Genomic DNA, 27,705 nt, shown 5'->3' on the forward strand with positions numbered 1-27,705 from the left:
TAATAAAATGGCATATTTACTGCCCAATTACTATATGTCTTAACACATATAGTAAAGATTTTTTTTTAAAGATTTTATTTATCTATTCATGAGAGAGGCAGAGACTGACAGAGAAGCAGGCTCCCTGTGGGGAGCCCAATGCGGAACTCAATCCCAGGACCCCCGGGATCACGACATGAGTCTGAGCCGAAGGCAGACACTCAACCACTGAGCCACCCAGGCATCCCTAAACACTTTCTGTATACATTTTAAATCACTTAATCCTCATCAAAATCTGAAAGGTAGGGGATGTGTGCTGCCATTTACACAGGAGGAGACTAGGGCACAGAGGGGCACATGCCATAACTTGCCAAGTCACGTGGCTGGTAAGTGATGGAGCTGGGATGCTAACCCAGCAGTTCAGACTTGGGCCTGGGGTTTTTGACTACTAGGCTGCTACCACCACTTAGTGCATTTGAACCACTACTGTGTACCTTGTCACAGACGGCAACATCCCAAAACAAGGGAGTGATGTGCCACAGCCCTGGAACTCCCCACCAGAGGCTCCCTCATGACTTGTTCCAGCCTACTACTGGAGGGCAGAGGTGCCAGAAGGCAGAAGACCTCACTTACTAACTCTGCAAGTTCTAGGTATCTGAGCAATTCTAGCAGCCTGAGAACTCCCACGGTGTCTTCAGGTTCAGATAACAGCGGATGCCTATGGTGGACAGAGTATGGTGCAGTTTCAAAGCACCTCCTTTAACCTCAACTCATATGCTGATTAGAGGGAGACCAGAGAGATGACATGACTTCCTAAGATGCCATCATAAATAGCACACGATATGCAAAAAGCCTCTGACAACCAACCCCTGATAATAATTATTACATGGTCCTGCCACAAACGGCTGATCTAACCTTGCACGGCCCAGGAGAAATTTAATTTCACATCCAGCCTATAAAAAAGGCCACAGTTACCTGCTTAGATGGAATCTTACAGAATTACCACTTTTACAAGTAAAGGATGGCTGAATGTTGGCAATTTCATGGCGTGCAACCTAAACATGTACTTTTCAAGCCTCTCTTTCCTGACTGCCAGAGTGGGGAACAGCAGTGTACCCAGTGCTGGGAAAGTCTGCCTGAATCCAGGGAGCACAGCTGGTTTTCTGGAATGTCAGGACCAGGACCGTACGTACAGGCGGCTGCCAGGGAGGAACAATGGTTAATGACTTGGCAGCCACCACAAATCCTGAGGTTAGACTAATGGGAAGAGCTTCAATACGTTTATGATGAATAAGCACACCACAAAATGGACAAATCAACAAACAATACCAGTTCATCACTCAGATTAAAAAGAAAACAACAAATTTGCTGGTGATTCTTGGCAGAAGCCTCTTTTCCTTAATCTATGCATCTAAATTAGCTGATGAAGCCGGTATGTGTCCAGACTGATGCTGTATACTTGTAGTAAGTCAGTTAGAAAAATATTCCCTATGGTACTAAGTGACTGTAATATTCATATTTAAAAAGCCTATTATTAAAGCTTCATTTACTTACAGAGAGGTGACGAACAGAATATAAGCCACAAAATGCACATATGTATTCTATTATTGCTAAATCATCTCACCAACATGAGAATGGGTTTGTATTTTATCATCACTATTCTCAGGCCTGGCTAAAATGACAGGTGCACTGGAAGCAGCATTTAGATTCCTTTAGCTTGAAAGAAAGTTTCCAAATTTCAATCCCTGGGGCTACTGGTTAAAGTTTTTTTTTTTTTTTCAAAAGTAAACAGAGGCAATGAGGAAATTTCATGGGCAGCCCCGGTGGCGCAGCGGTTTAGCGCTGCCTGCGGCCCAGGGTGTGATCCTGGAGACCCGGGATCGAGTCCCACATCGGGCTTCCTGCATGGAGCCTGCTTCTCCCTCTGCCTGTGGCTCCCATGCACCGGGAGCCCGACGTGGGATTCAATCCCGGATCTCCAGGATCGCACCCTGGGCCAAAGGCAGGCGCCAAACCGCTGCGCCACCCAGGGATCCCCTAAATAAATCTTAAAAAAAAAAAAAAAAAAAGAATTTCTTCTGTGGATCACTATGATTTAAAATTAAACTAGATCCTAAACTAAACACAATGCCTGCAGCTATCTGGATTAAAAACAAAACAAACAAACAAACAAAAGACTACCATGTTTAGAAAAGGAAATTGAGGGGCAGCCCGGGTGGCTCAGCGGTTTAGTGCTGCCTTTAGCCCAGGGCCTGATCCTGGAGACCCAGGATCCAGTCCCACATGTTGGGCTCCCTGCATGGAGCCTGCTTCTCCCTCTGCCTGTGTCTCTGCCTCTCTCTCTCTCTCTCTCTCGCTCATGAATGAATAAATAAAATCTTAAAAAAAAAAAAAAGGAGATTGAGGGAAAAACATAACATCCAGTTCAAAACCAGGGGGTAAAGGGAGTGGAAATGTCAGAGTCAATCCTGACACTTCTGGAACTGACCAAGATGCTGAGCCTCCCAGGCCACATGCCCTCGGGTCCTGCTGGTCACCCATCTCCTCCTGGGGGAGTTAGAACTGTCTCCTGGTAACAGACTGGAGCCTCAGTAACCACATTCCCAAGACGAGCCCAACTGCGAATTCCTCTCCAAAGCAAGGTAGCATGGTGGACTTTCAGAATGGAATAGAATTAAAGTTATTTCCATAGAACTCTTTTTGTTCTAGACTCAACTCCTCTGATTGTTCAAGTGTGGAATGTCCATAATCTGGAGCTGCCTTTTTGGGAATTTGCCTTCTTTTCTCAGAACAGCACCGCAGAGCCTCTGTTACTTTCTCAGCAACCAGCCTTACGTGTTAAAACTCAGGCTGCACTGGTTTGCTTAATGCTTCTAGGCTGACACCCACCAGGTGTCACCTGGTACCACCTCATGAAGTAGTAACCACTTTTAAAGACGCCCCTGGGGGCAGGGCCTCAAGCCAATGCTCCACAATGAGAAGGCCAGGGTAATAAGCCAGACCTATCCCAAGGGTGACTGGTGGTTGCTCGGTGGGTGGGGAGGAGAAAGTTCTTCCCTGCAGACAATCAATCCCCATTCCTCTAAGTATTCTATTTTGACCTTGTTCGCAGGAAGTATGCTATGTAAAGAGGAGTTTGCCCGGCATTAGAGCTAGCCCACCTGGTGTTCCCATAGGGACATTATAATTACATACACATGTTTGAGTGCCCTACACTAATTGACTTTTTTCTTACCCAAGCAATGGGTGAAACAAGAGCACTGTTGTATGGATATGACTTTAGACATGCTGTTTATTCTTAAGTGCAATGAAGTGTGTCCCTCACAAATACATGGCCACCAGCAGGACTGGAACAGAAACTCTTCTCTGAGACTGCTTCATGAGGTACAAGGTGGTGGACAGAAGGGAAGAGGAAGCTGAATTCTAACACTGTCTTGGCCTTTTCATGGGTAAATCATTTTACTTTGCTCTCAGCTTTCTCATCTGTAAAATGGCCATAGTAGCACTGTCTTATTAACCCAGAAAAAGTAGTGTATGTGAAATTTTTAATCTATTAACTAGGAACATAATCATATTCATTGTTCAGGGGCCTTATTAAGGACAGCCTGCAAAGTTAGATCGGGGACAGTAGGAGCGATCCTCAGTCCAAGTGTCATTCATGCCATTGGGCAGTATATTGGGCACTAGTAGGGACTGTGAGCCAGATGGCCTGAGTTCCTAAACCAGTACTGCCACTTCTCACCTGAGTGGCCCTGTGGAAGTCAAATGAACTTCTATGCATCAACTCCTCCTGTCTATGTGGAGGATAATAGTAGCATGTAGGTCACAGAGACTTGATGAGGATTTAGAGCTAATATACAAGTAAAGTCAAGAACTGTATCTGACACACAGTAAAGGCTATACTAATATTTGCTAACATTTTTCTATGTATTCTCAACTTAATTAACACTTGATTACATAATACATGGATGACTTTCAGCAAGTTTTAAATCTCAGCTAATGGGGCAGCCCGGGTGGCTCAGCGGTTTAGCGCCACCTTTGGCCCCGGGGTGTGATCCTGGAGACCCGGGATCGAGTCCCACGTCGGGCTCCCTGCGTGGAGCCTGCTTCTCCCTCTTCCTGTGTCTCTGCCTCTCTCTCTGTGTTTCTCATGAATAAATAAATAAAATCTTAAAAAAAAAACTCAGATAATGAAACTTGCCATTCAAAATTTCCATACTCATCTGCTGTATGTTTGGCATTTGAAAAGATTTGTCAGGAAAGCAAATCATCTGTTCAAAAGAAGCCGATAGCCATTCTTCCTGGGTTTCCCCTTGTGAATATGGACTTCACAAAATAGGAATTTGAAAAAAGTGGCAGCTTATTTCTTTTTTAAGCCTTTGTTGGGCAAAAAGAAAGCCAAAAAGGCAGTGGTAATGAAACCATGGGATTTCCAGGCAGTCTTTCATGGAGAAGGACCTTGTGCCCTGCACTTTTCCAGGCCTCCGGAACCTTCCAGGGCCCATCTTGGGACAGGAAGCCTGGCTGTTTGCCTGCTCCATGACCAGGGCTCCCCAAGAGGCCCTGATGGGGGAGTTTCTTGTTCCACTGCCCTTCAATTGTCTCAGGAGACCCTCTGGTGCTCTCCCACATGGGCTCAACCCCTACTTCTCCCACAGGAGAGGCTCTGGTGCCAACCAAGGCTGCTCTGGAGAGGAGGAGGAAACTCCTCCCTGAGAGCATCCTGCAGGTGGAGAAAATCATCTGGACAGTATTCTGCAAATCACTGTCAGCAAAAAGACAGGATTTCTCTGTGACTCCATCTACATCATCTATGCATTTCTATTTCTCCTACTGCCACATTTTCTGGCTGCCATTTGGATGCCTCCTTTGATTTGTGATGAGAGCATACAAAAGCCCTTAGAGTCCAGTTTTTCTCAGAGGCATCTCTGGAGGTTGCATGGGCTGCCCTTGGCAGAGTCACTGCTCAGTACCTGAGCACATCATCCTTCCGCTAGTCCTTGCGAATGGAACTCCCCAGAGTTGTGCAATGAGACATCTCAGCCTTTGGGAGGGTGGCAATGGCCTGGGAGGATCTGTTCCTATCTTTTAAACCATCTAAAAAGAAGTACAGTTTCTTTTGTTTGGATGACCCCTCCTTGGCTTTGCACCCCCACAGTCCACCCCCCAGAGTAACTGGTCTAAATCAGGAGACTCATAAAAGAGGGGAGTAGAGGGGTGAGGGATATGGCAGGAGAGAAGAAAAAGAAAAGGGGTTTAAAAAAAGCTAGAAGTGGCAAAGAGGAGGAAGGCAAGGGAAGGGACAACAGGTCATGTCTAAGAGGGCAAAGCTGCATCCAGACCTGCTTCATCTGCAGCCCTCTGTTTCATTGGGAGCACTGGAGAAAGGGGAGAGGATAATACAGACAAAACACATCTCCACCTAAGATAGAACCTCAGCTATCCCACAACTTCACTTCTGCAACAGAACAACCAAATAACCAATTTAAGTTTTTGTGTGGTTTTGCCTCTATTTCTCCTGACAGGCCTTAATGAATGAGGAGATAGCTCAAAGCATGGGAGTGAGAAGCATAAGGGGCAGCCAAGCAGGAATATCAACAGGCTGAATTTGGGGGTCAGACAAGCCTCAGGGGTCCTCTGGGCTGAGTTCCCTGTATAGGAGTCCTCAGCATACCACACCTGAGCGGTGGCCATCCAGTCACCACTTCACATTGTCAGTGACGGGAAGCACACTTCCTCACAAGGCAACTTGATCCATTTCTGGACTGCTGAAATTATTAGAAATGTATTCCCTGTACTGTGTGGCCTTATAATGACCAATCCCAGGCCTTAGCTCTATCCTCTGAAGCCGCCCAGAATAGGTAATAACTGATCATTTTTTATAATAATCTTTTCAAATATTTGAACACAATAAGCATATTCTCTATAGCTTCTCTCTTCTAAAACAGACATACTCCATTCTGTTTTTGAAACTTTATATGTAATTGGCAAGAATTCAAAGAAGAATTCAAAGAAAATCTGACCAGGGCGCCTGGGCGGCTCAGTTAAGCGTCTGCCTTTGGCTCAGGTCATGATCCTAGGGTCCTGGGATCAAGCCCCATGTTGGGTTCCCTGCTTGGTGGGGAGCCTGCTTCTCCCTCTCCTGCTCCCCCTGCTTGTGCTCTCTCTCTCTGTCAAATAAATAAATAAACTCTTAAAAATAAACATGCAAACAAACAACCTGACCAACAATGCCAGGTTGCTCGTGCTTACCGATTCAGAAAAGCATTTCCAAAGCGACTAAGCTTTCGAAATGGCTTTTTGGGATCCACAACTAATGCATTCCCTGGGGTGCTACCCTCAGTCTCTCCATACATCACAGCGATGAAGGAATCCGTGGTGGGCTCTGGACCAATCCTCATGCCTGGGAAATCTTGCTCCAGTAAGTATCTGGGAGTGGGAAAAAGAAAAGAAACTTAGCAAGTTATCACAAAGCAAGAGGCCAGAAAGCTTTCTGGGACTACCAATTTTTAACATAAACATTTAAGAGCCTAGAAATATAAACACCAAGAAAAGGAGAATGGTTGGCATTTTACTCTCCTGCAAATTTTCGAAGCTTAAAATCTACAGACCTAAGCATGGTGCCCCCCACTCCCACCCCCGCCACCCTCTGAGGCCTAGTAACAGGTCAAGCATCTTGCAGACTTTCTGGATCTTTTGAAAAGGTACCTTTGCTTAGCACAATTCCTGATCTGGGCACCACAGATGCCATCCCAGGGAAGTGTACCCAGCCGGCTCCTGTGCAATCCTGCTGGAACCTACTCAGGCCCACCTCCTTTTGGGAAGTGTCCCCCTCCCTCCAGGGTGCTGGGCACACCTGCTCTGTGGGCCCGGGGCACCTGGTACCTGCAGCCATGATGGTGCTCACCAGGGGCACTGCACTTCTCTGTTTGTGGGCCCTCGCGGGCAGGCCCATGCCTACAGCCAGATGCATAGCCCCCCACATCCAGCACTGTGCCTGCCCACAGAGCGCACTCAGTGTAGTGAATGTTAGAATGAACTAACTCTTCTTCTTACTGGTGATTACTGAGGCCCGCACATCATCCCTTGCACACTTTACAGCTCCCTCGGGTTTTTGGAGGTCATGGCCATGAAAGACCATCTCCAAAGAACTGAGCAGCAACAGAGGTTGCTATGGGGGGGTGGGGGCCAAAGGAGGTGGAGAGGTTCAGATTAGATACCACCAGGAATTAGCTCTATGTGCAGATTGGAAAAAGATGCCCCTTTCTCCAGTTAGACCCAGCCCTGCACCGGGGTTTACAGCTTAGCAAGCTAGCTAGATTTTACCCCCCAACACACTCCCCTGCCCTGTGCCCTCGTGTAGTTTAACCTGCACCACTATGCACGTGGGCCTAGCAAATGTCACTTAGGGTTCCTCTTCAGGGGGCTGAGGAAGCCAGTTGATATGGGACTGGCTCAGTGATATGGCTGGGGTGAGGCAAAGCAGCCAGAGGTGGAGCAGTGGGGAAAGTCTGCTTTCTGTGGCAAAGGGCTGAGCCCCTAACATAGCTCCTCTCCACCACCCCTCTCTCCACCAGCACTTTGTTCAGCTAAAGGCACTCAGAGCCCCTCCCTCCCCACCAAGATTTCCTTTCCAAGAAGGAACACACTTCCGTGTATTTATGCATATATATGGTGGGAGGGGCAGGGCAAAGACTCCTCCCTCCTTCTCTGCAGCCAAGGGGAACATGAAGAAAGGCATATTTTGGGATACATTTCCCTCATTACCAAGGAGCAGGTGGAAATGCAACACCTTCACAGAATGCCTGACAGTGACTGGGAGCAGGTTCTGGAGGTGGGGAGCAGTGAACAGAAATGCCTCTTTGAGGTCCCAGGTCCCAACCCCGCCAGGGGCTAAGCTCTCACCCTGGAAAAGAAGCTCAAGGGCAGAAATGTGCATAGTTCTCTGGCTTCCCATTCCTGCAGCTAACAACCGATTTGGTACCAAGCTATTTGTTTATTTCTAATATGTCCTGAACTGATCAAATTTCAGCCCTGAAATTTTATTTTGATAAAATCAAAATTTTGATTTTATTTTCTGGGACAGAACGACCTGCACTATCAACTGTCCAACACAATTTTGCCATCTTTCTAAGAATAAGAAATTAGGCCATCCCTGACACCTACGTTTTCTATGCCAATACAACTGAAAACTTAGCAGGCTGTATTCTGAATATTTAATGGATCTCATCACTAGTTTTAGTGTCATCCAAAGTTTCTACATTTCTCTGAAGTTGTGGAGCACCAGAATAGATGACATTTAAATAGGTCCCCTAAATTTTGAGGGAATGTGAAAACAAAACAAAACAAAACAAAACAAAACAAAACAATCAGCTAATAACACCCAGCATTTACCAAGTGCTCATTATTTCCCTGGAGCACAAAGCCCTCCACATGCACAACTATTCATGTATGTAATCCCCCTAATACTCTGAAGTGGGTGTAACATTATTCCCATTTTATAGGTGGGAAAACTGGGGCATCAGAGAGCCTAAGCAACTTGCCTGAGGTCATACAATAAGTATGCTTCAGTGGAAATGGAATGCAGGCAGTGGGACTCTAGGTCTTGCGCTGTCTCCAGGCAATGTTCTTTTCTTTTTTAAGATTTAATTTATTTATTAATGAGACACACAGAGAGAGGCAGAGACACAGGCAGAGGGAGAAGCAGACCTCCCCAGCAGAGCCTGATATGGGACTCAATCCCTGGATCCCAGGATCACAACCTGAGCCAAAGGCAGACGCTCAACCACTGAGCCATCCAGGAGCCCCTCCAAACAATGTTTTAAACCTGGGTTTGAGCTGGTGGTTTGCTCAGAGATGAGGAGCACAAGGGGAGTTCATGGGCCTCATGCAGGGTGTGCCACTGGCCATAGACACCACAATCCTGTATCTCCTCAAAAGTGAGGAGAAGAGCTCTCCCCACTGCCTTCCTGCATGATCCTGGGGCTGCCCTAACAACAAGGGGACAGCTCTCTCCGTTTTCCCTAGAGAAAGCTGGGGAGAGAAGAAGCTACTTTTCAAAACATGTTCAAATTTAATTTTTAAAAAAATTCAAAACTTTTTCAGGTACTGAGTAGACTCGTAAATATCCTTGGGAGCAGAAATGTTCATGTTTACAAATTCTTATGAAATTCCACACAAATCTTAGAAATACTGGTAGAAGCCAGCAACAACAGCATCTCATGCTCTGTGAAACACCAACGCTTGTAGACTGAATGCAGAGTGCATGGATTTCATATACATCTATGAATTTAGGTGGTACAGCCACTTGCGGTCTCAAGTCTGAAACCACTCATCTGCAAAGCTAGAATTCAAGTCCACATCACACCCCTCCTGAGTCCACTTTGATTTTCATTCCCTGTGGCCTGCCTGGCTGATGCTATGCCAGGAGATCCAGGGTGCAGAAGGTGGACCACTGAGGAGCAGGGCCTGGGCTTGGAAGAACAGCAGTGTCACCAGGCTCCCTGCAGCACATGCAGTTCTCATGAAAGGGTTAGGTCCAAGTGCTGGTTTGAAACTTAACCGGCATTGTCCCATGGAATCAATGTTAACAGCAAGGGTTGGCTTGCAAGATAGCCTACAAAGGTCACACACGCCAATAAAACAGACAAACCAGAAAAGAACCATAGCACTACCTTTTGGGCGAAAACCCAGTATTGGGTACCACCTTGGGTGGCTCTCTGCAATCTTGCCCCTTCTCAGCACCTTCCCAGGCCTGGGCAGGAGGAGGACCCTTCTGCTCCAGGTGTCAGGAGGTAAGAATGGGGCTCAGGCAGGGGTGGAGGGGCTTGTGGATGCGGTGGTTCAGTGGTGAGTCCCCAGCAGGGAAGTAACTCACATGTAAAGGTGTGTAAGCCAGGCCATCACTGCCAAGGAGAGCCCGAATTGCTTCTTAATGTTTATATAAATATATATAGGTTTATATAAAAGCACAACAAACACCACTAATTCTGGAATAACAGAGGTTTCAGTGAAAAACCTAAAATATGAAATTGTTTAAAGAGGAGCAGGTGTTTCTTATTTTCAAATTCATAATATAATTGAAGCTAGAACTTCCTAGGTAGCAACCCTGCCAGACAGAATTTTAACAAATTATTTTTTAAGCATAGTTAAATAGGGACATCTGGGTGGCTCAGTGGTTGAGTGCTTCCTTTTGGCCCAGGGTGTGATCCTGGAATCCCGGGATAGAGTCCCACATCAGGCTCCCCTGCATGGAGCCTGCCTCTCTCTGTGTGTCTCTCATGAATGAATGAATGAACAAATGAATGAATGAATAAAATCTTAAAAAAAAGCATACTTAAATATATTTTGGTTTACATCTGACAAATAATTGTTCAAGTATGTTGCTAATGTGAATCAGTTTGAAGTAAAAGGTGCCTCTGAACTGTGACTTTGATAAATCACTTCACTTTTGGGTCCCAGACATAGAAGAGAAGTAGAACTAGGAAGGGCTATCCTGTAGCTTGCTTACCTTGTTAATTTGCTTAGTAATACTTTCTCCCACAGTTAAAAGCTAAAACTTAGCGTTCAATTTCATTATCAAAGCAACACCAATGAAAGGCATAATGTATTAACACTTTAAAGAGCTCCTAATACCCAACTCTGGTAAGGGTGTAGTAAAATACACACTCTATTATATATTATATATATCAGCGGGAGAATCAGTTAGTATAACCTCACTGAAAAGCAGTTTGATACTTTGTGTTAAAAGCCTTTAAAATGGAGGTAGTTCTCTTTGAAATCGGTCCTTTGCAAAAATCCTAGATATGTGAAAAAGATTTTTGTGTGAAGATGTCCATTGCAGCATTATCCAGAACAGCAAAAAATTTAGAAAAAAAATGTGTTCTCTTTCCCATGGCTCTACCATAATATAAAATGCACTTATTATATTTATGACATATTTGCTCCCTCCACCTGGTAGGGTATATGGTGTAGGAACGCAGGGCTTTCATTCTCTTCCGTTCACTAATGCTTCCCACAAGCTTGGAACAATCTCTGGTACATGTTTGAGGTGCTCAATAAATACTTGTTGAAATAATGAGTGGATGAGTGATTACACTGGCCTCTGTACCACCTTTTCTTTTCTTTTTTTGAAGATTTTATTCATGAGAGACACAGAGAGAGAGAGAGGCAGACACACAGGCAGAGGGAGAAGCAGGAGCCCGATGCGGGACTCAATCCCAGGACCTCGGATCATGCCCTGAGCCGAAGCCAGATGCTCAACCACTGAGCCACCCAGGCCCTGTACCACCTTTTCAATAGGCCAAGGCCATTCCCACCTGGGGATTGCTTGGAAAGCCCTCCCCCAGATCCCTGCACAGTCACACGGCACTTCCTTGGGGAGCACCCTGACGCAGGAGGCTCTCCAGTCTGGTTCCCTGTCCCTCCCCCTCATTACATATGCAGAGCACTTATCCAATAGCTGACACTTTCCTGTTGGCATGTCGTCCCAGGATATTAGGAGCACCTTGAGACAGGCCCTGGTCTGTCTGGCTCACTACTGTACCGTAGAATCCAACACAGCATCTGGCACATAGTAGGTGTGGAACCAGTGTCTGGGGACCGACTGGCTTTCTCTGAGCCCTCATCCAGGTGGCCCTTTGGCCCTGGCCTCCCTCCCTCACTTTTCTGCCTCCTCATCCCACCTCATGTGGGTCACTCTGGTCCTGTCCAACTGCCTCCCAGCCTCCTTCTTCCCCATCTGCCCTGCAGGATGAGACTGTTTTTCTAAAGCTTTAATCAGACAGCCCTCACTAACCACCCAGTCCTTCCCAGATGACTTCCCTTCCGGGACCCCAGGAGCACCCCTCTTCTGCCTCGCACTCTGGGATCTTGCTCCTCACCTATTGCAGGCCTTCTTCCCTCCTTGATTAGTCTCTTCCAGGCCTGAAATTCCTGCGCCTGACTTCCCTTACTTCATTCCCTCTGTCTGGTGGGGAATCATGTCTCATGATCTCTACCATCTAGCCTACCCGCTCTTTCAGTCACTTTACAAAGTGTCACCTCCTTTGGGCAGTCCTCCCTCCCTGAGCACTCCAGGACCTTTTTTTCTGACCACTTTCTGCTGTGGAGCTTCTCAGGAACACCCGGTATTAGTGCTGTTTGTGGGCCGATCTCCTCTTTTCTGATAGGTTGTCATTTCCGGCAGGGCACAATCCACACACGAGTCCCAAACTCTCTTAGGAACCATTTGGCTCAAACCCATGTCTTTACAGGTGAAGAGACTGAGGATTCGAGCAGGCAATCAAGGACTTGCTGGTCAGACTAACTACTGGCCATGCAAGGCTTTTATTTCCCAGGGCTCCTCTCTCTTGGCCCGAGGCTTTTGCTTTTACATCAAGCTCAGCCCTGTAGCTTTGGGGTCCCATGTAGCCCCCAGCTGCTGGTGTCTGCCCTAAGTAGGACCCGTTGGATATATGAGCTAATATATAATGCTCTAAGCTGACTGCCCAGAAAAGTTTTACATGGGGGGATGGGGAAATTCAGATATGCTTAGGTCACACTGCCAGGTGGGCAGGCACTAAGGAACTAAGAAAAACCAGGACACAGAGTATCTGACGTGAACAAAGTGTGAAGAAAGTGACGAGGTTCAAAACCAGCAACCTTGAAAAGTCTGAGCAGATCCCAAGTTTCGACATACAAAAACAGGTCACCTATAGGCACCAGGCTGATCAACTGTGTTAAACTTGGCCGTACCAGAGGCTTTCCCAGAGCTACGAGTCCTGGAGAGTTTGTGGTGTTATCCACAATAACAAGAATTCAAAGGACCAAGAGGCCACAGGAAGACTACAGAAGAGCATCGCCACAGTTTTGAGCCAAGAGCCCACTGCACAGGCATCCTGTGTGTTAGAAAGGGTTTTTGTCCCTGGCTCCACCTTGTTCTCCTTCTCCTGTGTTCTCAGAAAGGGCTGCCACTTCCAGGGGTGACTGCTCTAAGCCATCAACGTAAAAAACAGACAGACATCTAGGATTTCAAGCAGCGGGGCAGAGGGATTGGTGGGGAGGATGGGAGACCCAATGTTTGCTTGTCCCTGTCTGCTGAAGGCCATGGCGTTTCCTCGTCCAGGTGGCTCCTGGACACACTTGCCCAGCCTCAGATCAGGGAGCTGACTGCATGCAAGGGTATATGTGGACAGTATCTTTTTTCTTCCGTTGCTTAGGCTAGAAAAAAAACTTTTTTTTAACATCGTAGCAAAAAATGTAGTTTGTGTTAAGAGGAAAATCTTCAGCAAAAAATATTTTGCCAATATATGGCAAAAATAACTAAGATAGAACAATTAAAATATACCATCATAAAAATTATGTAATGTGGTCTTTCTCTTTCTCTCAAAGTATCTTGCTCTACTGTACTCACCCTTCTTGTGGTGATGTGAGATGATAAAATGCCTATGTGACAAGATGAGGTGAGGAAAATGACATAAGCATTGTGATGTAGCATTAGCTACTACTGACCTTCTGACCATATGTCAAAAGGAGAATCATCTACTTCTGGACTGCGGTTGATGGTAGGTAAGTGAAACCATGGAAGTAGAAGAGCGGATAAGGGACGGCTACTGTATATCTGACTTCGTAGGATTTGTTATGTGCTGATGTCTTTATATGAATAAATCTATTTCATCCTAAGTACCTTATGGGGTTGGTACTATTTTTATCCCCATTTTACAAATGAAAAAAAACTAAGGTTCACATAAATTAAGTGGTTTATTAGAACCTAAATGTCTTACCCGTCCTGTGAGAACACTACCTGCCCTAAATCATAGCTTGAGAGGCTATCAGCCTGCAACAGAAGCGTTTACAGGAATGCATTCTGTGAATCATAACAAACATACAGATCTCAGACTTTTTAGTAGGTATTCAATAACTACATCAGCACTCTAAAAAGTAATATGGCACATATAATTCGGGGTGTTTTATGAGCATTATTTTTTAATACTCAAGCCCAAATCTAGAGAAATGGCTTGTGTGACGATGAAATTTTTAGAAATGTTTGTGCATACATTGGCATCTGTGCAATGGAACAATTGAAAATTCAATTCATTGATATGGAGTAGGATATTTTAAAAAAGAGCATTTAACTATCTCAAACAGTCATTTTGTTCTTTTGAGCATTAGTTACTAAGGTTTTAAGTCATAAGATGTGAAAGAAATATATAAGGTACAACTTTTGAGTTCAGTGGAGAAGCAGTTATATTTCCTTATTTTAAAATCCAGGGCTAAGAGTTTAAATACACTTCATTTTAAAGTGTTGGAAAGCTTTACAGAATGTACTTTTTACTTCTAGTACTTGATCCACTATTTCACTAGGAGAGTGAATGAAAAGAAAGGGTTAGTCCTTCAACTGATTTGTGTTGAATCTAGAAATGATGTTTTAAAGCAGTGTCCTTTGTTTATCCTTGTGTTTAATACCAAGAAATGCAAGTGGGAGAAGAATCGAACATTTGTTATCGTTAAAGTCTTAGAAAATGGTCAAGAATATATAATTATTTCTTAGCAAGTAAGCACCACCACCACCACTACCCCTTCTGGACACCACCGAACAATAGATTATTATGAAACCACACTGTACAGTTTATAAGGCATTTTTAGAAAAGATTTTATTTATTTATTCATGACAGACAGAGAGAGAGAGAGGCAGAGACACAGGCAGAGGGCGAAGCAGGCTCCACACGAAGAGCCCGATGTGGGACTCAATCCTGTGACTCCGGGATTATACCCTGAGCCGAAGGCAGATGCTCAACCGCTGAGCCACCCAGGTGTCCCTATAAGGCACTTCATACACGTTTTATCACTTTGCCCTCACTGTTGTTGGAGCAGAGATTTTATCCCTGCTTAGGACAAGGTAAGCAGCTAGCACTAAACCACATTAGCACAGGAAAATGACTACTTTCAACATTTTGATCTATTTCCATCTGTCGTTGTTCTGTGAGGATAATTTTTTTCTTTATAAAATTGGGATCAGAATGTTTAAATAATTTTGCATCTAGATTTTCCACCATTAGTTTTTCCTCAGGCCATCAGAAATTCTTTGAAATCAATTTTTAGTGGCTGCAGACTATTCTAAGATGAATATCTAATAACTTAGTTTGCCACTTCCTTACTCTTGGGCATTTAAATAGCTTCCCATTTCTTGCTCTTATAAATAATGTTGAGATAAATATCACAAATATCTCACTTTCTTTAAAATTTTAATCTTTGAGTTGCTGAAAAACTAAGGCCAAGCTTCACTTGCATTTTAAATTCAATGTCTTCCTTAAGTGTGAAACCTAACTTTTATTTTCATTTTTATTTTTCCCTTAGTTAAATCACAGACATGTTATGGCCATGGCTGCTTGTTCAAGTGACATCGCCTTTGAAACTGTTGTGCCTACTATGGAATCTACATTAGCCTGTGGGATCAAGAAACTGGAATTTGCTGGATAAAGCCTTTTCACAGCTCTATTTTTCCAGCTATGAATGGCATTTAAATCATGCAGGGCTGAGATGTGCTTAAGGCACAGTGGTGTCTAACCTGTGCCAGTACCAAGAGCTGCTCCACTCTGCCTTCCATGCTATTCTGGAAGGAGGCCGGAAGAAAGAGAAAGGAAAGGAAGGAGATGAAAGGGGGAGGAAGTTCACTGGAATCCATGGCAATATGCTTCCCAATTTTTTATAGCCCCATTAATTTCTCTAATCATTCATTTGCTCATGCAATTTAGATCTAATTAAGTGAGGACTTGTAATTTATGAACCAGACAACAGAATTTAGGTTGATCTGGGAACACTGGCAAGCGTCATGATAAGGCTACAGAACACATTTCCCCAAGTGCCTTAACTATAGGACCCTTTTTAAACATCTATTAACAATCTCCCAGAATTACCTTCCACAGAACACAGGTTAAAGGAAAAAGTAAAAAGGCATTTAATGAAGCTCAACATCTGTTCTAGTTTTTTCCAATGACATTCTTCTAAACTATTAAAAAGATAATTTCTTAATGTGATTAATTTATAAAATATTAAACTAGCAGGTAATATATCTTAAGGTGAAATAACAAAAGCACTGTTGTCACAATTAAAAGCTTGATGTAGATGATCACTTCCCAGTACAATCAAATATGAAGCAGAAGAGGAAACAAAGTGATCATGAATGTCATTGATATAGCTATCTATCTAGAAAATCCAAAAGAATACTGAAAAGCTCTCAGAGTAACTTGAATCAAATGAGCAGATACAAAATGGAAATGCCTAAAAATCATTAGCTATCTCACATTCTCGCAATATCCATCTAGAAAATAAAAAGGAAAAAAATCTGATTCACAAGAGTGAAGGATTATAAAATATCTAGGAAAAACATTAATATGAGTATATAGAACCTATGTAAGTAAATCAAACACCTTTCTCAGGTCTACAAGAGGTCTGAGTTAAAGCCATGCTGTGTTCCTGCTTGGAAAGAACAAATACCAAAATACAGTGCAATTCCAATATAAACAGATCCGAATGGTATTTTCTGAGAAGAATCTAATGAAGTAATTTTGAAGTTCCTCTGAAAGAATAACAGGAAATGATGATTGACAGAATTTGCAAAATAAAGAGAAGTGAGATCAGAAGGGTCTGTGTTACCATTGAATTAAAGAATGTTTTAAAGTGACAGTCCTTAAGAGAGTATGATGTGGGCATAAGAATCTACCAACAGAGCAATATGACAGGAGAGAAAGGTTCCAAAAGATTCTAATATTTAATAAGTTAGCATATGAATAAGCCTCATGTGGTAGTGGAAAAAGTAGGATTATTCAATAGTGTTAAAAAATAAAAAAAAATGAATGCTTTCAAAAGAGATTTTAAGTAGATTAAAGAGTTAACTATTTTATTTTATTTTTTAAATATTTATTTATATATTGGGGGGGGGGATGCAAAGGTGGAGAGCATAGGGAAAGGGAGAGAGAGAGAGAGAAATCCAAGTAGACTCCACACAGTGCACAGCCTGATTAGGGGCTCGATCTCATGACCCTGTGTTCATGACCTGAGCTGAAAATAAGAGTTGGATGCTCAACCTACTGCTCCATCTAGGTGCCCCCAAAAGTTAACTATTTTAAAGATTTTTTTAAATTTAAGGATTCCGTAATATTTAAGGATTTTCTAGAGGCATAAAAGACATCATCCAAGAGGAAAGAAATATTAAGAGTTGCTCACAAATATTAAATATATCTCCATGACAAAAAATTATCATAAAAATTAAAAAGGCAAACCTCAAACTGGAAAAATAATAATTATGACAAAAGACTGACAAACATTATTGAGCAAAATATTTAAACACCTACAACATAAAGACTAATATTCCAAATGAAAATTGGGACAAAGTTCACAGATAACTCACAAAGAAACAGATGACAGCTACATATTTTATAAGTTCAACTTCACAGTAAAAGGGAAAAGAAAAGCAAATTAAAAGAAATTTTTTCCTGCACACTTATGTTTTTAAATAATAATACATAGTTTTACTGACAGTTTGTGAAATCATGATCCTCATATTAGACTCTGTGGTAGGAATCTAATTTGGAATGACTTTTCTGAAAAGGACTATATGTGTATATACATATTCAGGATAAAATATATGTTTTATTTTATATAAAAAATATATACATATGTATGTATATATGTAATCAGCAATATACATAAACTTGAAAAATACTTATACCTTTTGATGCAGTAATTCATACTATTCTAAGGAAAAAAAGGAGACAAAGGTTTACAGCCAAGAATGTCCACTGCAATATTATAGATAACAGCATAAAATTAGAAACAATGTTCCAAGCTGCAGGATAGACTAGGATACAGTCATGAAAGCTATTTCTGAAGATTACTTCATGATACAAGTTCATCATATCATATTAAATGAAAAAAGCTGTTTATTAAATTGCATTTTGCATAATTCCCAGTTTTGTAAGCATGACTTCTATGTCTTCATCTAGGTCATTCACTAAGAATGTGAACAGATGGAGCTTGGACCACATGTGATGGAAGAGCCACCAAAGCGAGCCTTTCTCTTCTGGGTTGAGGCCGACCCGCTTCATGCTTAAAAGATTCAACTATCATGAACCTTCCTCTATCAATCGTTCCCAAATACTTCCTGGGGGAGGCTACCTAAGAATGATTCTGGGAGGTGGTTTATAAAAACCAAACCAAAACCAGATTTCTGAACTTCTCCCACAGAGATTCCAGTTCAGGAGGTCTGGGATTGAGGCCTTGAAATCTGTTTTCAGGCTCCCAGTGATTCTGACCTACAGCCAGATCCAGGAACCATGGCTTTCTAGTTCATAATTTTCCAAGGTTTTGAAAAGTATACTGAAGTAACTTCTTCAGTAAACTTTTAGAAGTAAACTTCTAGATGTGAGTTAAAGAAGAGAATTTTATAATTAAAAAAAAAAAAAAAACAACCAACACAAACCTATCTCCCCTTATACTTCTACTAATCCTGTGACATTACTCCCATCCATCAGGCAGGTGATGTAGTATGTGGACAAGAGGTCGCCTTGCAGGGTCTCTCTGCGTGACTGTTGCCACGCACACTGTACCACCTGGCCCTGGAGCCCCCAAACCCCTGCTCCGAGGCCTGCCTCTTAGGTTAAAAAGCTGCTCACTGTCTACGGGCCCCTTCCATCAACATTTCCCCATTTCCCCAGAACGCCTGTCACCAGGCCACAGTACCTCCCTTCAGTAACCAGCTGCTAAGAGTTTTCTATATTTGACGCTTCACCTCCCATTCATTCCTCAACCCACTGCCACCTGGCTTCCATCACCACCACTTACTGGCATGGCTCTTGCTGAGGTCATCCTGGCTCTTGATGGCTAATCTACTGGATCCATTTCAACCTTTTCCCCAGAAGTATCTGGCCCTGTTGACCATGCCCCCTCTTTCCCTGACTTTTGTGGGGGCTACCTGATGCCTCACCTATTTAGCAAATATTTTCCCTTTTTTGATAGCAGCACCCTGAGGAGCTACCACATGGCTTGGGGGCTGTCCACCCACTGCAAGCATGGGTATTCCATTCCCCTGGCTCAAGGAATTGGTTCAGGATGGGTAAACGGCCAAGGTCTAACTATTGAGACTCAAACCTAAGACTTTTGCGGAAATGGTTGGGAAGAGGTTCTCTTTTTTCCCCACTGGGGTTGCTTAGCTGGCAGAAGGTGAGTCTGGAGTCAGAGATGACCACCTGCCCATCCATGAGATGCAACTGCCTGAGAAGGAAGCCAACATGAGGAAGGCAGCAGAGCTGAGAGACAGAGACCAGATGGCACCACTGGGGGTCCTAGGCCAGGCCTCAAGCCAGCACACCCCGGTCTGATCAGGGTCTGATCATGAGAAAATGTACCTTTCTCCTTAAGCCTTCTTCAGTTGAGTTTCTGTTACAACCAAAAGAGCCCTATGATGGCTCTAAATCACCATCCTCCTGTGACATTACTGCACCTCTCTGGTGACTTGTCCCTGGGTCTCCACAAGCTCATCTTCCTCTCACTCCAGACCTGTATATCCAACCCCTTTTGGACTTTACACCTGAGTGTCTACTCAAACATGGGCTTAAATTTAAACTCATAACTATGCCCCCACTCTTCCTCTCTGTGTGTCCCTCATCTCAGTGGATAGCTCCACCACCCACCCAGTTACCCAAGAAACCTGGGCTTCATCATGACACTTCTTGCCCTCATTTCCTGGTCTCATGTGGGCAGCTAATTCTGGCTCATTCCTCAGAGATCAGCTTTTAGGTTGTGTCATCAGGGAGGACTCTTCCACCCTCCAGACTGAAGGAATGGTCCCTCCTATGCCCCCATCCCACCCTGTGCTTCTAGGGTCACAGCTCCTGAAACCCAGAGCCCTACTGGCTTGTGAATTCTTATCCATATTCCCCATGAAACTCTAAGTTCTGGGATAGCCAGACCCTTCCCAGAAATCAATTATTATTTGAATAAACAGATGCTGGGTTATACTAGTATGATCTTATACTGCATATTACAGATAGTCCATTCTTCTGTAAAAATTAAGTATTTCAACATTTCAGAAAGATCTACAAAGGGCATGGTATTTGGCAGAGAAGACTATCATTTTCAGGGGCTCCAAGGCCAGGCTGACAGTGAGAACCACCCAACTGGGCCCACAGTGTTTTCTTAATGGGATTTTCTTTAATGGGTAAACCAGGCTGCTTCCTGGTGAGTACCCTTGCTTCCCGTCATTTTAATAACAGAGTCTATGGCTTACCAAAGGAATGAAGTGGAGCTTTGTTCTTTAATAGAATCTATTTCCCCCTTTTTTTCTGAAAAGTGGGACATTGGCCTGCTTCAAATTTTCTGATATTCCTCATATTCTCATCACTTCTTAAAAATCACCAGACAACTCTCTGAGCACAAGTATAAGTTCTTGCTATCTGGCCCTGCCATCTACTCCCACCCTATACCCAGGTATTTACTGGGCCATGCCTGCGCAGCCCTTGGGGGGTTTCTCATACACTGGGCTGGGATCCACCCTCCCACCTGGCTGGGGTCCCTTTCACATCTCTGGATTGTTTGCTTTTGAGAGAAAAGGAAAAAGACGATGATACTAGCTGAGTAGTTCGCTTCCTGGAAAGGCTACAGCAAGAGTCTGGAGCGGTGGGCCTATCACTTCCTGATTCTTTTTCTTGTTCTGCTCAAACCGGAAAAGGCCTTTTTCTTGGCTGAGGCAATTTCACCTTCCCAACCTGCTTACAAGCTTCTTAATACTCCATACTGTCCATAAGCCTTGTTTCCACACTTGCATACGGAGCTCGTGTCCTCTTTCCCCCCATTTACACTATATTTAAATGATACTTAAAGTTTTATTATTTAAGATTTTATTTATTTATTCATGAGAGACACAGAGAGAGGTAGAGACATAGGCAGAGGGAGAAGCAGGTGCTCGATGCAGGACTCAATCCCAGAACCCCAGGATCATGACCTGAGCCAAAGTCAGACACTCAACCACTGAGCCAGCCAGACTTCCTGATATTTAAAGTTTTAAAACACAATTACTTTATCAAGTATTTTTTTAAATTTTTATTTATTTATGATAGTTACACACACAGAGATAGAGAGAGAGAGAGAGAGAGGCAGAGACACAGGCAGAGGGAGAAGCAGGCTCCATGCACCGGGAACCCGATGTGGGATTCGATCCTGGGTCTCCAGGATCACGCGCTGGGCCAAAGGCAGGCGCCAAACCGCCGCGCCACCCAGGGATCCCTTTTATCAAGTATTTTATAGGAAAATATTATACTTTGATTTTACTAGCTTAATTTGAGTGTCAGGAAGAATGAACTTATTTATACATTGACGAGAATATACGGGGGGAAAATATAGGGATTGTGTGATAGCTATTTGTACTCCCCTTTCCTTTCTTCCTTCTTTCTTTCTTTAAGATTTATTGATTTATTTTAGAGAGAAAGAAGGGAGAAAAAGGGAGGGAGAGAAATCCAACAGTGGGGAGGGACAGAGGGAGACGGACAGTGAGCCTTAAGCAGACTCTACTCAGAGCAGAGCCTGCCACAGGGCTCGATCTCATGGCCTGAGATCACCATCTGAGCTGAAACCAACAGTCAGACACTTAACAGGTGCTCCTGTACTCCCTTTCTCCCTCAGCTATACTCCTTAGTTCCTTTTGTCCATGGGTTCTTTTGGCTTATTTCCATGATTTTTGGTTTGCCTTTTTTTCTGGCAATCCTTTTTATTTTAAATTATTGGATACAGATGCAGAAATTATCTGACTGGCACTAACTGCAGAATTATGGAGATTAAAGAAATCATAGGATGCTGAACTGTTGGAAGGCTGAATTGTTTTATATTTTGAATTGAGACAAAATTCATAAAACCTACCCTTTTAAAGGGTACACTTTTGTGGTTTTTAGTACTTTCACAAAGTCATGCAACTAATACCTCTAGTAATTTCAGAACATTTTCATTATCCCCCAAAGAAACTCTGTACCCATTAGTTGTCCTTCTCTATTCCTTTTGCAATGTGGATATCTAGTTGTCCATCACCATTTGTGGAAAAGAATGTTCTTTCCCCCATTGAATTGTGTTGGAACTCTTGGAAAAACAAGTTTACCAGACATATGGGTTTATTTCTGTACTCTTAATTCTATTCTGTCTTTATGTCTATTCTTATGCTACTATCACACTGTCTGGTTTATTGTAGCTTTGTATCAAGCTTTGAAATGAGAAAGTAGGAGAACTCCAGTTTTGTTCTCTTTCAAGACAGTCTTGGCTATTCTAGATCCCTCACGTTTCCAAGGGAATATTAGAATCAGCTTGCCAGGCAGACTGGGTGGCTCAGCGGTTTAGTGCTGCCTTCAGCCCAGGGCCTGATCCTGGGGATCCAGGATCGAGTCCCACATCGGGCTCCCTGCATGAAGCCTACTTCTCCCTCTGCCTGTGTCTCTGCCTCTCTCTCTCTCTCTCTTTCTGTGTCTCAAATAAATAAATAAATATTTTAAAAAGTATGCAGTGCATAAAAAAGGCCTTGCTGACTGGCTTTAGAATGAGAGAAGTTTCCTTCCTATCAGTGCAGACTGTTTTACCAGTGACCTCTTGGTATAAACAAGAAGCCAGGTGGATGGGAATCTTTGACTATGTAAGTCACCCCATAGCCAAGTATGAACTTCTAGTGCTCAGTGCCTAGAAACAAACAACCAAGGCACCAACCAGCTTCAGAGAAATGCAGGCAGAATCCAGAATGGCCAGCAACCTGGGCTAACTCCACTGCTTTCCAGTTTCAGGGCAGGCTCTAGAGGGTAGCTGCCTTTTTGTTTGGGGCTTTCCTCTTAGGAATTAAGTCTGTTCCTCCCAGCTCCACTCTGAAACCAAACTCTGGTCTCTGGCGGCTCACCAAGCTTCCTGTCCACCTTGATTTCCTTCTAACCTAACAGGTCCACTTTGTGCCCCACTGCCTAAGGACAAATCACTTAGGCCAGGGAAGGTCTCAAGGGCAAGTGACTTCTTGGTAAGGAGACTCCTCCCTCACCCTGAGTTTGCCCATGGCTCCAGTGCCTACCGAGAAATGGTCAATTTGGATGAAGTCAAATCTCAATATCTTTTTTAAAAGTACGCCTAGCCATTCCACAAAGCTGCCCACAAATGATGAAAAAGGGAGAAGAGTGAGGCTATGTGAGCAGAGATGGCCACATCACATCCAGGTGGGTAAAGCAGCAACAACACTCCTTAATCACACATAGCACAGTAAAGCCCTGTGGCAAAGACAGACAGGAGGAACAGCCCAAGGGACTATGAGCATGCCACTGCTAATGTCTGCAGTGATTATAATTATGACAATGCCCGGGCGGCTCAGTCAGTTGAGTGACTGCCTTGGGCTTGGATCATGATAGAGCCCAATGTTGGGCTCCCTGCTCAGTGAGGAGCCTGCATCTCCCTCTCCCTCTGCCATCCCCCCTCCCCAGTTTGTGCACTTTCAAATAAGTAAACAAAATTAAAAATAAACAAATAAATATGACAATGCCAGCTTCTTATCCTTTATCTGTGTATTTCAAAAGGCCCACCTCCCATTCTTGTACCACTTGGTCACAATACTCCATTATCCCATGTACTTAAAAACTGGTTATTACTGAGACCTTAAAGGTACTGTCATCTTTCACGGTACCAGTTACTGTAACATTTCTATGATTTGAGTATCTGGGGTAATATATTTAATACTTTTTTCACCTAATTAATAAGCACCAAATCAGTCAATTTAAAAATTATTTCTCTCAGTCTTCCTTCACATTCACTTCACTATCTGGAACTATATTTTAATCTAGTGTGTTTGCTTTGCTGAATTCATTCATAGTGTATCTGCACGTCTGGATTGAACACATTTCCTGTAATGACAACTACTCTATTTGTAGGAACTATTTAGGTCACTAGGATGGAGAAAAGGAGGACGCTGCTTAATAGAAATGGCATATATCCAAATATAGATGCAGTTTTCTGAACACCTGTTGAACATCAATGATGAAGAGATCGTTACAATTTCCCAAGCCCTAGACCAAAACCTTTAATGATTAGTCACTTTAACTGACACAGGGTTTAAATCCAGGAAAATAAGTCTCCTAACGAAAGAAAGAGAGTCTTCAAAGTGCCTTACTTCTGCTTTAGAAAAGGAACAGGGTTTCTTCAAAAAGCATTTTGTTTCAATGTAAATTATTTCCCAACAAAAATCACTTCAGAGGAAACTATATGATTTGAACCCTAGTAAATGCACGGTAATCGTTTGCTTTTGGAGACAGAGGAAGCCTGACAAATATTTTCAGTTGTCAAGGGAGGAGGGAATGACCCACCTAAGAAATGGAAACTAACGGACAGTAATACGACACTCCCCCTTAGTTCCACAGGGCGCCGGCTGGGGCTGCAACACAGTTAAACTTCCTATGGCCATATAAAGGCGGGGCTGTGCAAGAGCTGAATAAAAGCGGCCTCTCTACCGGCTCCCCCCAGCACTGTGCTGGGGGTGGCGAACGAGGACCCACCTCAAGGGAAGGGAGCACTGGAAACACCCTCTACTGTCGACATTCATTCATTCATTCATTCAATAGTCATGCGCTCGGGGCTTAATTCTCCAACTATGACTCAATAGCCCATTCGGATCCCACACACCTCCGTCCCCACTTCTAGCCCTAGGCCTCACTCGCTCATCAAGAAGATGCTTATTATAGCCTCCCTCTTCCTCCCTCCCTTCCCCGGGTCCCCAGGCCAGGGTGACAGGACAAACCCAGTCGGAAGAGTCCTTCGCCAAGAGCAAAGAAGGAGGGCTCCGAGTACCCGAGACAGGGCTCCGGAGACCTGCCCGCCTGCGTCGGGAGGGCCAGCCCCTTCTAGGGCTTGCCGCGCCCCGGGGCGAGGCTGCGGGCTCCCGGCGCTGGGACCCGACCACCTGAGGTCACGCGGGTGCTGGAGGCGGAATCAGCAGCGAGGGGATTCCGCACCGGGGCGGGGGTGGGGAGCGGGGCCGCAGGATGTCGGAGGGCTGCGGGAGGCTGGTGAGAGCCCACGCACGCTTGCGGAGGGCCGCCTCCACCCAGGTGGTGCGAGCAGGGTCCTGGCGGGGGCGGGGGCGGGGGCGGGCTACCTGATGAAGGTGGTCTTGCCCGTGCTGTACTGGCCCACCAGCAGGATCATGGGCTTGTTCTCGAAGTCGGCGTCCTCCAGCGCGGGCGAGTGGAACTCGTGGAAGCGGTACGCCTCCTCCAGCGGCAGCACCTTGCGCAGGTAGAGCGAGCGCAGGCCGCCGGTCACCGTCTGCACCGCGTCCGCGCCGCCCGCGCGCTCGCGCCCGCCCGCCTGCCGCCCCATCCAGCTGAACATCCTGCAGCCGGGCCGCGCTCGGCGCCCGCCCTCTCCGAGTCGGCCTCCGCGGTCAGACCCCGCTCCGGGCTCGGCCCTCCCCGGCTCGCACTGAGCTGTCCCGGCCGCACTCGCCGCCGCCCGAGCTGGCCCCGCCTCGTGCCGTCGCAGCCAATCGCTGGGCGGGACGTCACGGCAGCTCGTTCACTATTCAGAAGGCTCGCTCAAGTCCTTCCTCATTGGGCCGCGGCCAGCGCGGGTGGTGGCGTCAGCCAATGGAGAGGAGGTTCTTAATGAATTATTGATGACGGAGTCTCTCCGCGGGACTGGGCGGGGGAAAGGGTGACTCCCGAGCGTGGCTCCGCCGGGTCACCGGAGGGGCCCACTTAGGTCGCCGGGGCTCCGCCTCTGTCCAGGTGGCGTCCCCTTCCGGGCAAATCGGAGCTGGCAAAATGAGCCTCCGGAGGCTCCTGCTTAGTCTCCCAGGAAGTCTACTCCTCCCAGCCTTATGGGGCTGGGGACAAAAGTGCAGAAAGTTGACAGGCAGGTTCTTTCTACCTGCTGGCAGGTTGCTATTTACCTTCGTTTTATTAGTGAAGAGACCTTGACTCACCGACTGACAAGATTTGAATAAGGGGAAGGAGACTCCAATTTACTCGGGGAGGTACTTCTACTTCGCACGGCCTCCGCTAAATTCTGGATCGATGGAAGGCCTTTTGCCCGTATTTTTCTTTATTTGATTTAATGCAAAATTGAAGATTTAATCTCATCTTCATTATTACAACTTTATTACCACACGTTGACACGCAAAGGAGTTATCATTACCTCCTAGCTCTCTCTTTTTCAGGTTAAAAGGACAGGTATAAATGGAGACCGGGAGAAAATAATCAGCCACCACTTCTGGTATTCTAGTTAATAGTTTGAGAATATGTCTCAGTTGTTTTAGACCGTTTCTCAGGTGTGATCCATGAAGTCGCCTGGGTAAGAATAACCTGGGATGCTTGTTAAAATGCAGATTTCGGGACGCCTGGGTGGCTCAGAGGATGAGCCTTTGCCTTTGGCTCAGAGCCTGATCCCGGGGTCGGGGGGTGGAGTCCCCTACATTAGGCTCCTCACAGGAAGCCTGCTTCTCCCTCTGCTGGGTCTCTGCCTCTCTCTGTGTCTCTCATGAATTAAATAAATAAATAAAATAAATAAATAAATAAATAAATAAATAAATAAATAAATAAATAAATAAATAAATAAAATCTTAAAAAAAATAATGAAATGCAGATTTCTGGTTGTCACCCCAAGCCCACTGAGTTAAAATATTGAGTAGCAATGGAGCTCAACAAGTACTCCCCAGTGATTCTGATGTACCCTAAATTTGGGGAACTATGATGCACAACAATACTTCTCTAACTTGATAGCCATGCAGATTTTGATTCAGGGGTGTGGGTTGGAACCCCAGACTACATTTCTAACAAGTTCTCAGGTGTTTCCAATGCTGTTTGACTATGGACTATACTTTCAGTGTCAGGGCTGTGGTGAAGATAGAATAGGACTTGGCAGAGAAGATCTGGGTTTGAATCCTGACTGCATAAATTAATGGCTATGTGGCCTTAAATGCAATGAGTGTCCCCTTTGCCTCAGTTTCCTTGTTTGTAAAAATGGAAACTCCTTGGAAGTTGTGTGGATCAAATATTTAGAGGAAGCTGTATGTAACTAGGGAAGTGAAAAGAAACCCAAAGGAACATGAACTTAGATATCTGCCTCATGTCAGAATAAAACAAAGATTAAAATATAAAAATAAACATACCCCCCAAAAAAATAAAAAAATAAAAATAAACATAGAGCTACTAGAAGAAGCTACAGGTGAAGATTTACAAAATTTTGAAAGGGAAAAGCTTTTCTGATCAAAACCAAAGACAGAAATTATGAAGGAAAAGGTTGACAGGTTTTTCAACAAAAGAGTAAAAGCTTTAGTGTATTTTAAAAAAATACAAATCCAGGGATCCCTGGGTGGCGCAGCGGTTTGGCGCCTGCCTTTGGCCCAGGGCGCGATCCTGGAGACCCGGGATCGAATCCCACATCGGGCTCCTGGTGCATGGAGCCTGCTTCTCCATCTGCCTGTGTCTCTGCCTCTCTCTCTTTCTCTCTCTGTGACTATGATAAATAAATAAAAATTAAAAAAAATGCAGCTGAAAAATACAAATCCATGTAAACATGCTCTTTACCATATGATCCAGAAATGGTACCCCTTGGTATTTATTTAAAGAAGCTGAAAACTTCTGTCTGCATAAAAATTGCACATGGGGATTTATAGCAGCTTTATTCATAATTGCCAAGACTTGGAAGCAACCCTGCGTCCTTCACTAGATACATTCTGGGGTGATA

General features: G+C 44.4%; 1 protein-coding gene across 1 annotated transcript in view; it reads right to left on the minus strand.

The window, feature by feature from the left end:
* EHD4 (EH domain containing 4) overlaps window positions 1–25,452 on the minus strand; it is an 80,830-nt gene extending 55,378 nt beyond the window's left edge. The window contains exons 1-2 of the mRNA XM_055316795.1: window positions 25,115–25,452; window positions 6,232–6,408 (exon numbers count right to left, since the gene is read on the minus strand). Coding sequence (XP_055172770.1) covers window positions 6,232–6,408; window positions 25,115–25,350 — 413 coding nt within the window. The 5' untranslated portion in view covers window positions 25,351–25,452. The remainder of the gene's footprint in view (window positions 1–6,231; window positions 6,409–25,114) is intronic.
* Window positions 25,453–27,705: the final 2,253 nt, after the last annotated feature.

This window comes from Nyctereutes procyonoides, unplaced genomic scaffold (assembly GCF_905146905.1).
Source record: "Nyctereutes procyonoides isolate TBG_1078 unplaced genomic scaffold, NYPRO_anot_genome, whole genome shotgun sequence".
NCBI lineage: Eukaryota > Metazoa > Chordata > Mammalia > Carnivora > Canidae > Nyctereutes > Nyctereutes procyonoides.